Raw genomic sequence first — 12004 nt, 5'->3', positions numbered from 1 at the left:
AATATTCCAAACAAATTCCACCAGTATTAAAGACAATTTTCTGAGCATCAACATTATTTGAACATCAATGATGGGTCATATAAGGTCTGATTTCTGTGATTTATTTTGAAGCATTTTATTATGATCAGCCCTGATTATGGGTAGGCGCAGGCTCAGATCAGAACTATAGACAGTTTTAGATTGAAGAATTCCTTCAATATCATTCATTTTCAAGCCCTTAATTGATGAATTCTGTCCTTATTTGACTGTTGTTGCATTTACATGATCTTTTTTAGAGTAAATATCAGTCTAATAGGGGGTTAGGGTTTGAGTTGAAGCTGAAATTATAGCAATTCATCAGATTTTATGTTGATTTTTCAAGTTTTCTAAGACTGAATTGCTCTCTTTGCTGATGAATTTTCAAGCCTTGATATGCTTTTCAAAACCCTAACTTAGACAACTCTTATAGGTGAAAGATGGCAGCCCCAAAGACGAGAGGAGTTTCAAGGCAAACTCTCATCAAGGAGGGCTCAAAAGGAGCACTACCAGAGTCGACGATTGTGTCACTATGGGCTGACATTGGAGTTACCAACCTAGACAAGTTAGACATGAAGAAATTCCAAGGACCTCTTAATAAGAGCAAACCCTCTGGAGTATCAAAGAAGATGCTCAAGAATGGAATTGTGCAAGCAGCTAGCTTTGCTCCAGCTATCCAATGCAACGAGCTGATAGTGGAATGTGCCAAGCACTGCAATGTCGAAACTAGACAGATAGTGGCACCTGACAGCAAGATCCTAGCATACCTATTAGAGGCCACCATCAATGAAGAATTCAACATACCTAATCACAAGAACATGATATACAAGAATAAGGAAGGAGCATAGATGATCTATGATGATGACCCAGAGAAATGCTTGGGCATCATCAACAAATATTGGATATCAAAGGCTAGGTCTCATCCTTTCAAGATACCTAATAAACTCCACCGAGTGGACTTCAAGGAAGAGTATGGCGACCTGATCACATTGCTCAACCAATCATGGGGAGTCCTCAGCCTCTTATTTTGAGACTTGGATGTTTTACTATGTGGAAGCAATGACAACAAATAAAGAGATGGTGAATTGGACAAAGATCATAAGCAATAATATTGATCAATAGTTGAGGAGGCTAGAGCGCACCAAGCAATTCTATATGAGTTCCTACATGGTCTACACAAATTTTCAGAATGACACCAAAAGATACACAGAAATATCAATAACACAAGAACACAAGATTTTTCATGGAAAACCCTTTTAGGTCAAAAACCACGGCATGCAAAGCTTTCATTTAAAAGAGATTGGGCACCAACCCAGATTACATATGTGAGCACCAACTCTTAAATAGATAAGGCACCAACCATAAAATGAGCCCCAACTCACAACAACTGAGAATTATATTTTCTTTCAGATTGCACACAGCACTTCGAAAAAATAAAGCAGTGCTCCTTTGTTATAGATATTTTGTCATTGATGTCAAATGGTTGTTAAGCTTGTATCTTTCAAGCTTGAAGATTACTCAAAATATTAATGGACTAAGTTTGCAGTGCTTTTTGAGCTACTGTTTATTCAGTAGATTTTCTCATTTTTGCTTGGGCTGCTTGAGGTATGTGTGTGCTTGCTTCAGCTGCTTGGTTGCTTGCTTGAGCTGCCTGGCTGTCTACTTCAGCTAGTTGGGTGTGTGCTTCAGCTGCCTGCCTGTCTACTTCACCTAGCTGTGTGTCTACTTCAGCTGGCTCCTTGTCTACTTGTTTTGCCATGTGTCAAATCTTCTTGCCATGTCACACAAGAATGGTCAAAGGAGCCTTTCATACGTATATTTTGATGGTCGCTGAATTATTTATTTGTTTCTTTACATTTGGACGTGGTGGCTTATTTATTTGTGTCGGCAAATGGAGTTTCATTTGTAACGCCTCCTTTATAGCGGGTGACTTTATTTTGATGCATGACATGGCTGTGATAAGTAGTTCGATAAAGTTTTGGAGAATTATTAGTGCCGTCGTGGAAGTAGTGGGGTGTGACTTGGGTCAAAAAAAATCTTCTTGGAAGCTAAAAGTTCGTGGGGAATTAATGAATAAAAACTCATGTCAGAGAATTTTTATTTGTTGCGGTAAATGGTTTTCAGCAGTTATAGAATTCTTTCGGGAAATATTTTCTATGATGTGTGTGATTCGAATTTTTTTGTGTGTGTAGATAGGCTGCAAGTGGACGGAAGGGATGAAATTATATTTCGGTCTGTGGATTTGAAGGTGAGGCGGCACGATTCTGTGGTAATAATTATTTTAGTGGAAGCAGTTGTGGACTTATTCGCATGTTGTGCTGGCCCACGACTTTTGGGTCTCTCTGTGTGGCATCAGATTTTTGTTTATGGAGGAGCTATAATTGTATACGATTTTAATAGTGTGCTCCGTTCCTTTTTGAGGCGATTTATTCCACGATATACCAGTTCGTGGAAATAAGTTAGTTTTTCATTATTAATTCATCTTGAAGGAGAATCGAAAAAATATGATGTGAGGATTCCGTTTCAGAAATGACCCTGCAGTCTTCTCAGCAGTGGGAAGTATTTAGGAGTTTGGTGTGAAGTAATGAACAATTTTTGAATGATCATAGGAGTAATGTTTGAGTTTATGTTTTGAAGAAGAAATATGCAGTCTATACTTACAGGGTGCTGATTGTCAAAATTTATCTTTCTTCATGTAGCGCTATGGTTGACAAAAAGTGAGAAGAATCGGTTCAGTGTGTTTTTGAAGAACAGAGTCGTGTGAAAGGAAGTTCTTTAAAGTTTGTACTTGAAGGGAGTTGGTGCTCTCTCTAGTTGGAGCCTCTGCAGCTCACAGTTGGTGCTCTTTTGCTTCGTAATCTGGATTGGTGTCCATTTGAAGTTTATAAGAAATTTTCGGTGCCGTGGTTTATGGCCCGAAAGGGAGACATTTATGTGTTCTTGTTTTTATTATGCTCACATTTCCATGTCTTAGTATTAAATGATTTCTTGAGTTTCCAGCTGCATTGAAAAGTTTGAAACACTGATTCAGCCCCCCTCAGTGTTTCTTGTGCGTTTTTCATCCTTAATATGTCCCAGGCTGTATGTTAACACTGTTCAGTGATTCTCTTAAAAGTCATCATTCACCTATAAAACTTCCTTTCAAATCAATCCTTCAAAATTTGAATTTACTTCTGTAAGACCAAAAACTGCACACTCGTACTTCACAACTATGTATTCCAACCTCAGCCCTATCATTCCAAGACAGCACTCTACCTCACTGTAGCATCCACGCACCACACCAAAAAATTCTGGCGTGCCCTTAGTATTTTTGAAACACCAACCTCAAAACTTCTTCGAAAAACGACTCTAAACTCACAAAATAATTACGACAGCTCACCGAAATGAACACCACTCACGCTGAAAACCACATTAACAAACAACCAAAAAGAATCTGATGTCTGTCGTTTGCAAAAGCATTCTTCAAGGCTCAACCAAAGACGGACACCAGTGACGTTTTGAACAGAACATCTCAAAACCACCACGCATATGAAATGATGATTAAAAACTTCTCAATAAAACAGTCCCCTTTTTAAAAACATTATTATAATTTTCTCCACGTCCTTTCAGCGCACAAGAGATATTCAACCAAAAACATAAAACATCCGCTACAGCTGCCAGCTCTATTTCAAAATGTATTTTTCACCAACGATAGCAAAGATGGCTTCAATAAAAAACGAACTCTCCCTCATCGTCCACGTCCAAAAAAAGAAAAACAGAAGACTATTTTTAAAAAAATATACCCACGATTTCTGCCAGCACCATTTTTAAACCATTCGCTCTAAAAATACACAACATACGCAGACAAGAAGAAGAAGAAAGAATTTTAACGTCCACAAGGCTAAGAATAGCCTATGGGACAATCTGATCAAGCTGAATCAGTTTTTTTTTAAGGTCTGATCTCTGCTTATTCAGGCTGATGATGAGAGCTTATTCAGGCTGATGATGAGAGGACCCATATTCACGATATGCTCCTCGCTGAACAAGTTATACCATGTGCTGGCAGTTAGGAAATTGGCAAACTTCTCCCGGCTGACTTTAAGTGCTTCACACTCCAAGATAAAATGTTAAAATGTTTTTCAGTTTCCACACTCCCGCTGACGCAAAACGGGCAAACTCTTTCTTCCCAAATCTCTTTTAGCCTTTTCCACCGCCGGTCTCACACCGAAGTTGGTGAGAGTTGGTTCTAAGCCTTGCGATTAGAATTTTAGCCTTCCATGATATATTAGCCCCTATATAGACTTTTTGAAGATGATCATAATTGGGGTTGAACTCATTAATATAGTATTGTTTCTTCCTTCCTAACCCAATACTCCAATTTTTCTTGTAAAACTTTTCCATAACGAAGACCTTTATCTCCTTGCTATTTGTGGGGCATGAGTTCAAATAAATATCCCATTTTTTCAACCATTTGATGTTTTGTTTCATCCACGTCTTCTTCCTTTTGCACAAAGTGTCGTTGACAACAACCTTAGGCCATCTATCTTCTCCCATTTGCTCGGTTCTTTTTAAATAGCTAATGAGACGCACCATAGCAGCTGCCTCAATAGGGGCAGCACCCGTTTCACTTAACATGATATCATATGGGACCGTGCTTTTAATTTTGAACTTGCTTGTGATCAAACGTTTTTGAATTCTCTCAATTTGCTTCCATTGAGAATCTAAAGTACTGCTGGCCCAAACTTCACAACCATATAGAATAACCGGCAACACCAAAAGCCTAAAAAGTGTTTGGATGGTTTTCCAATCCCAAAGCTCAGCCTCTCTGCATCTATTTTGAAGTGCATAGAGTGCCTTCCAGCCGCCTAGAGTTCTCTTCTTCCTGCAACCTTCCCAACTAAGACTCTTGTTGAAATCAATTCCAAGGTATTTGTAATCTGCAACTTCTTCAAGAATGCTACCTTCAAAGTAAAACTTATGTTGCTCTTGTTTCCTTCTATTTGAGAAAACCATGATTTTCGTCTTGCTGATATTAACTTGCATTCCCACAATAAAACTTCGGTTATAGTTTAAAAAAATAGCAAAGTCTTGGCCTTCCCACGTAGCACCTCCACCACAACATAAATCCTCACGTCTTCCATTTGATATGTTTGACCACCACATAACAATCCTCAAAAAGGTAAGCACAACTTAAAAAAATAACGGCAGCCTTAAAATGAAATCACCTTGCCCATGATATGCCAAAGACAAAAATAATATGTATATTCTGACATAAAGCAGCCACGTATCCACAGTCTTCTAAATACAAAAGAAAAGCTCATCTTGTAGCCGCCACACTCAAAATAGAGTTGAGGGAATTATATTTAAAAAAGGACTCTAAAAGTTGAATTCGAAATCAACCTCCTTTAAAGTTGAATGAGTACAGGTAGTTGATTGGATCATTGATGTATCTAGTTAACACTAGACCAGACATATGCTATGCAGTGAATGCTCTCAGCCAGTTCATGAGCATGCCCAAACATGTTCATCTTGTTGCAGCCAAGCACATCCTAAGATACTTGCAAGGCACAATTGGTTATGGGCTGAAGTATCCACTTAACACTTCAATAACCTTATTCAGATGCAGATTGGGTTGGAAGTGTCAAAGACAGGAAAAGCACTTCTGGCATTTGTTTCAGCTTACGATCCGCAGTGATCTCTTGAACTTGCAGAAAACAATCCTTTGTTGCACTAAGTACTGCTGAAGCTGAATATATTGCAGCAAGTGTTGCTTCTAGAGAAGCAGTGTGGCTTCGTAAGCTTCTTGTTGGATTGTTTGGACAACCTTGGGTACCTACAGTTATACATTGTGATAATCAGAGTTGTATCAAGATGTCTGTCAATCCAATGTTTGATGACAAGTCAAAACATGTGGAAATTCATTATCACTTCATTCGAGATATGGTGCAAAGAGGTGCTATTCAACTGAAGTATGTCAGCACTGATGATCAAATTGCAAATATCCTCACCAAGCCTCTATCCAAGGTGAAGTTTGTGTACTTCAGAGACAGGCTTGGAATTTCAGAAAATGAGACCTTGGTTGAGAGGGAGTCTCATCCCCAGTGATGCATTGTGTTACATCAACCACCCTCTGCAAGCAATGTAAGGAGGTAGTCTTCTCAGGGAGGAGTAATTGTTACCATCCTCTGTGGGCAATGTAAGATGGTAGAAATAATCTTCACCACCCTCTGTGGGCAATATAAGGTGGCTTCAGTCTTTGCTTGTGTGCAAGATGAAAAGATCTTTTGTTATGTAATTCCAATATTTGCTTGTGTGCAAGATGGAAGACCTTTGATTATATAATTTCATTCTATGCTTGTTTGCAAGATGGAAGTCTACTATGTTCTGATTATGTAATCCATTCTTTGCTTGTGTGCAAGATGAAAGATAGCGATATTCTGATTAAATTAGGGTGAAGAGCGGATTCCAATTGCCTAAGGCAACATTGGAATCCGCCCTTTAGGGTTGAGCCCTTTCTCTCACGCCACCCTCTAGGGTTGGGCCCTTTCTCACACGCCATCTTCCAATAGGGCTGGGCCCTTTCTCACACACCACCCTCCAAATAGGGTAGAACCTATATCCCACGCCACTTGATGTGCCTCTCATGAAACGTGTTAAGGAAATAATTAATAAATAAAATATAATTATGCTAGCCGACTTAGAGGTTTACCATCAAGAGGAAGATATATATGTGTGTGCTTCAAGATGAAGTAAACGTATTTTCATATTCTCACACACATCAGCAAATGCGATCTGCTCTGCTCCTAAATGTGATCTGCCCTCCTACATTTGGCGAATCTGCTCCTTGGTGAACTGCAAGAACATTTGGTGATATGTTGCTTCAGCCTGCTAATTGGTGTCTTGGTCATCTTCTGCTGATTGGTGTCTTGGTCATCTACAGCTAGGGCATCATTCTACATCACCTTGGCAACCTGTTGTTTGGACAGCAATCAGAGATAAGTGTTGTAATCAGAACTTATGCTTAATACATAATCATATCTGAAGATCTTTCTTGCTGGGTTTTTCCTCCTAAGAGGTTTTCCTAGGGTACTTGTGTGTTGTGATTTCATTCTATTCATTTCTCTACTTTTGCTTAATTCAGGAAAATCCTAACATTAACAGCAATCAATATTAATCTGGAAATTAATATAAATTTCTATTTTCTGAGTATTATATTAATTTAAAAGACTAAATTCAACAGGAAGGCGCCTCCAACATGCCTATGAGCAAAAAAGAGACAAGGATATACAAGTCAACTGGAGAAACATGGAGATCACAAAATCAGAAGAGCTAATGAGACCGGTCATGGTGAACACACGAAGGTGGACAGATGCTCAAACCAACAAATTAAAGAATCAATTTGCACGATTAACATATGATATGATGGGAGATCCGGATTCATCTGATGAAGAGACAAAGAGGAAAGAGAGTCACAAACCAACCATGAGTGATAATGCAGCCCAGCCATCTCAACCTAAGGGTTATAAGAGGAAAGAGAGTCACAAAGAAGGATCGAGACAAAAGAGGCAGAGGACAAGTTTCAGTCATCCTTCAACCAGCACCTCATCCATATGAGAGGTCACAATGAACTGAGTATCCATCAATGCAAGTCAGTCACTCAAGAGAGGCATAGATCAAGGCACGAATGAGTCCTTGGAATCTATTATACAAGATAATTGAGGTGAAAGAGCAGATAAGGAAAAGCAACCTCAAACACAGGATCCACCAACAGTGCAAGAGCAAGTTGTGGACAACACAGCTGTAGCGGATGGATATGTTAAAATCATGGATGAAGATGACAATGAGGAAAGAATCTCCCCACCCCGGGAAGATCAGCAATCTAAGGAATTGGAAGTAGAGAAGGAACAATCCACTATCCCAACATGGCTTAAAGAAAGACTGACACAACAGATGACTTAGAGAGCTTCTTGGAAAGGATTGGTAAGACAGCTGAGAAGAAGAAAGCTACTAAGCTCTCCAAGATTGCGAGAGATAATACAGGGTCTCGGACTATACAGATAGCTACTCCAAGAGTGGACAAGCTAGAAGATGAGATCACTACTGATGACTATGACTTAACAACTATTGAGCTAGGTCCTGCTACCGCTGAACAAGAGATGAAAGAGCTGAATGATTAAGTGAAGACAGTCCAGGATAGATTGAAGATGGTGCAAGAAGACAAGAGGAAGCTGGAAAAAGAATCGAATGTCTTAAGGAACTATGTCCAACAGCTCAAGAATCCGATACGACAAGATGACCCTTTGTGTATTACTCCATCATTGCTTCCACCCGATTCAGTTGAAGACATGGAAGAAATGAGGACTACCTCTCATGTGGCAAAGAGTTGGATTGATAATGCCTTCACCAAGGCAAATGAGTTCGTAGGGACTCATTGCTTCCGATGATGTCTTTAGTCACACTAAAAAGTTAACCATTCCAAGGCTGCAAGTATTGATGGATATCCCCAAAAAAACTTCGGTGAATGTTGGAGTAGTGAAGGATGGACAGATGTATGACTTCTACAGATGGTATTGCACACTTAGGATGAGGAGGGACATGTTTGAAGGTATCAACAGTGGTTGCACTCGAGTTGAGGAGATGATCAAGGTAATAAATGATAGAATCGTAACCACAGCTGAGGCAATACTAGAAAAGATATGAAGGAAGAGGTAGACGTGGTTGTTGACAGACTAACAAAAAGAGTAAGGTACATCTTCTTCAAGACAGTTGGATCACTTTTAGAAAAGCAACTGGAGGATATTTAATCATTCATGACACTTGTGAGCAATATCCGAGACTTGGGACCTGAGTGGGAGAAGGTTTTCACTTCATCCTTAGCCGAGTTAGCCTACATGAAGAACCAATTGAAGATCATGCCAAGTGTCCCAATGGATGAGCTTGAGCGCATTATGTCTAGATTCATTGAATTTTCTTGTAAAGAAAGAGATAAGGGGAACCAACTTCTAGATGATAGTTTGTTATGATCCTATGTGGCATCGAATTTTCTCATTGGAGGGTTTATCCTCGTAGTTTGTGCCAAGAAAGTTGTTCCTTTCTCATTGGCCAATATTTAATGAAATCCAATAATTAAGCATTTTGTTGTAACAAACCCTAATTAGGGTTCAGATGGCACAATCTTGGCCCTTGATTTTAGATTGGTCTTGGTCATTTATCTATGTTGGCAGTTCTATATAAGCTCAACTCATATCAATTGTAATTAATGAGAGATTTTTGAAGAATTGTTGCTTTGATATTGCCAGAGATAATAAAATCATTCAAGTGTTGGTGATTTCTTGTGTTTGGAGTATCTGCATGTTTCTTCATCCTTTCAAAGATAGAATATATTTGCTTTAAGTATTTTAGATGAAGGAAAGATCATTGTGGATGATTAATGGTGAAATTCGCATGTTCATACTATTTTGTTGATTGCTAAATACTTTGCATGGTCGACTGAACTCTTTACATAAGCTTAACTTCGTTTGCTACTCGGACTCATAGGGCGTCCTTTTACTTTGAAGGATTATCTCCTAGAACGATTACGTAAGTCCCCTTGGATTACCAGCAATCACATCAACCATCGAGACTATCCACACGTCAAGACCTAACAGTATAAACCTTGGAGTCATTTCAACTGATTACTTAGCTTAGAATTTGAGAAGATTTTGTTCAAGAGAGGATAGAGTATTCAATACTTTATTCTATGTTTGAGGTGTCATAAAACACACATCAACACTATGCATATTAGAATTATTCATTATTGCAGCTGCTGTCCCCATTTTGCATTGCTGATTTTGATTAAATTAGTAAATGAATTAATTTGTTTTGAGGACTTACAAGTAAAATGGCAGACATTGGTGGACAAGGTAAGGTTCAGATGTCATAAGATGACTAAGGAGTTTTATCAGAATGTCATTAGTTGGAGGCATTACCTTGTTGATATTCAAATTTTCATAACTAGGCATGAGATGATGTTTGTGGATTCATCCCAAGGAGAGGAGTACTATTATGACTTTGAGGTTGATGGGCATCAACGTGGTGGAGCCACTTTGGTGGTGAGTATCCATACTCAGGACCATATGTATGAGTTGTTGGGAATTAAAGATGATTGGAGACACATACCATGGGAGATTATGGATCAAGAAGGTGAAAGGAGAGCTGCTGTTACCTCACTTTACAGTCATATTATGAGTGTATTTGTGTTCATACAAGTGGATCAGAGAGAAAATTTGTGCAAAATTTGGTATAGTACTAAGTTGGTGACTCGTGCGATTATTCAGCCGAGGCAATTTCCAATTTAATGGACAAGTTATATGCAGGATGGTGTATTTACGTTTTGATATTATGACTATGACACTAATATTGTTATCTTTCTTTTATTGCAGGTAAGGAGGATGAACCTGCACCATCAAATTGAAGACAGGCATAACCTTGCGGCTTGAAGGAGTACTATATGTCCCTGGCATCAAAAGAAATCTAGTCTCTGTATCGGCACTGGAAGATAACGGATACAGAGTGACATTCATGGACAACAGAGTATTGGCTTGGCCAAGGAACTCCTCCATCAAGAAGGCAAAGACCATTGGACAGAGACGGGGCTATTTGTATGAGTTGTGCACGGAACCCAATCTAGCCCTAATCCATGAAGCCACTAATGCAAATGAAGTTTGGCATAGAAGATTAGGCCATCTGAATTTTAGGGCTTTATCTTCAATGGGAAACCTTGTCACAGGTCTACCCAAGTTAAAGCAAGATCATTCAGGAGCATGCAAAGGATGTGCCCTAGGTAAAAATACCAAAGGTGCATTCCAAAATAGTACTAGGAAAACTAGTAAAATTCTAGAATTAGTTCATTCTAATGTATGCGGACCTATGTCCGTATCCTCTCTAGGGGGATTCTTGTATTATGTAATATTTGTTGATGACTACTCTAGGAAGACTTGGATCTACTTTTTGAAAAGTAAAGAATCAGAAGAGATCCTCTCTAGGTTTAAAGAATTTAAATCACTAACTGAAAACCACTCAGTAAACAAAGTTAAAACCCTAAGAACCGACAATGGGGGAGAATACACATCAGATTCATTTAAAGAATTTTGTAGAGATAATGGGATTAAGAGGGAGCTCACTATACCTTATAACCCCCAACAAAATGGGGCAGCGGAAAGGAAAAATAGGACTATAGTTGAAGCTGCCAAGGCCATGATCCTAGATCAAAACCTTAACACAAATCTCTAGGCTAAAGCATCCAGCACCGCTGTATATATACAGAACAGATGCCCTCACTCCCATCTTGAGGACAAAACTCCTGAGGAAGTATTCACTAAGACTAAGCCTGATATTAGCCACCTTAGGATATTTGGATGTCCTGACTATATCCATATACCTAAAGAAAAGAGACACCAACTTAGTACATGGTATCAGAGCCAGGTCCAGGCTAGGAGCTCCAAGCACACGAGAGGTGTGGCTTAAGGGGGGGTGTTGGTGTTGGAAATAAGCCACACCTAGACCGACAATGGACTGGTCCAAGAGGGGCCAGTAGCTCAGTGGTAGAGCACTCCAGCAGCGTATGGAAGGTCCTAGGTTCGAGTCCTAGCTGGTCCATGTCTCAACAGGTTTTTCAATCTTGCAGAGATTGTTCTTCTTTCTAGGTGGTGAAATTTGAAAAATCAGACTTGAATGGCTAAAAATCTAAGAACTTTCAGACCACTTAGCCTCTTGACAGGGTTAGTTTATGGCCTCAGCCAAAGAGAATGATGGATTTGGCTCACCAGGTTCAGTGTTGGATGGGTGTTCAAGCACCAAACAGTTAATATTTCTTATTATGAGCTTGCACTTATGGTTGGGACAGCAAATTACTTTTCAATGACATCCATTATGCTGGTGTCCAGATTGTTGAAAATGAGGGAGTTGACATTAACTTTTTCAAGCTTACGCCTATGGTGCCACGAGTTTGTGATTATGGAGAGCGATTTTC

At 39.2% G+C, this 12004-nt stretch overlaps 2 protein-coding genes across 2 annotated transcripts in view; one reads left to right on the top strand and one right to left on the bottom strand.

Annotated features, from left to right (window-relative positions):
- LOC131078987 (fructose-bisphosphate aldolase-lysine N-methyltransferase, chloroplastic) overlaps positions 1 to 12004 on the bottom strand; it is a 137515-nt gene that overhangs the window by 42601 nt on the left and 82910 nt on the right. The window lies entirely within an intron of this gene.
- LOC131078988 (uncharacterized) lies at positions 1893 to 3413 on the top strand. The gene is made up of 2 exons (XM_058016852.2): positions 1893 to 2124; positions 2208 to 3413. The coding sequence occupies exons 1-2, from the start codon at positions 1956 to 1958 to the stop codon at positions 2471 to 2473; spliced, it is 435 nt and encodes a 144-aa protein (XP_057872835.1). The 5' UTR covers positions 1893 to 1955; the 3' UTR covers positions 2474 to 3413.

The sequence above is a fragment of the Cryptomeria japonica genome, chromosome 11 (assembly GCF_030272615.1).
Source record: "Cryptomeria japonica chromosome 11, Sugi_1.0, whole genome shotgun sequence".
Taxonomy (NCBI): domain Eukaryota; kingdom Viridiplantae; phylum Streptophyta; class Pinopsida; order Cupressales; family Cupressaceae; genus Cryptomeria; species Cryptomeria japonica.
Note: the sequence above shows the minus strand (reverse complement) of the source record. Positions and strands in the feature narration are given on the sequence as shown.

Coding starts and splice junctions, on each gene's coding strand:
- LOC131078988 (XM_058016852.2), top strand. CDS start 1,956: ATGCATGACATGGCTGTGATAAGTAGTTCGATAAAGTTTTGGAGAATT. Junction 2,125..2,207: donor GAGAATTTTTATTTGTTGCG/GTAAATGGTTTT, acceptor TTGTGTGTGTAG/ATAGGCTGCAAGTGGACGGA.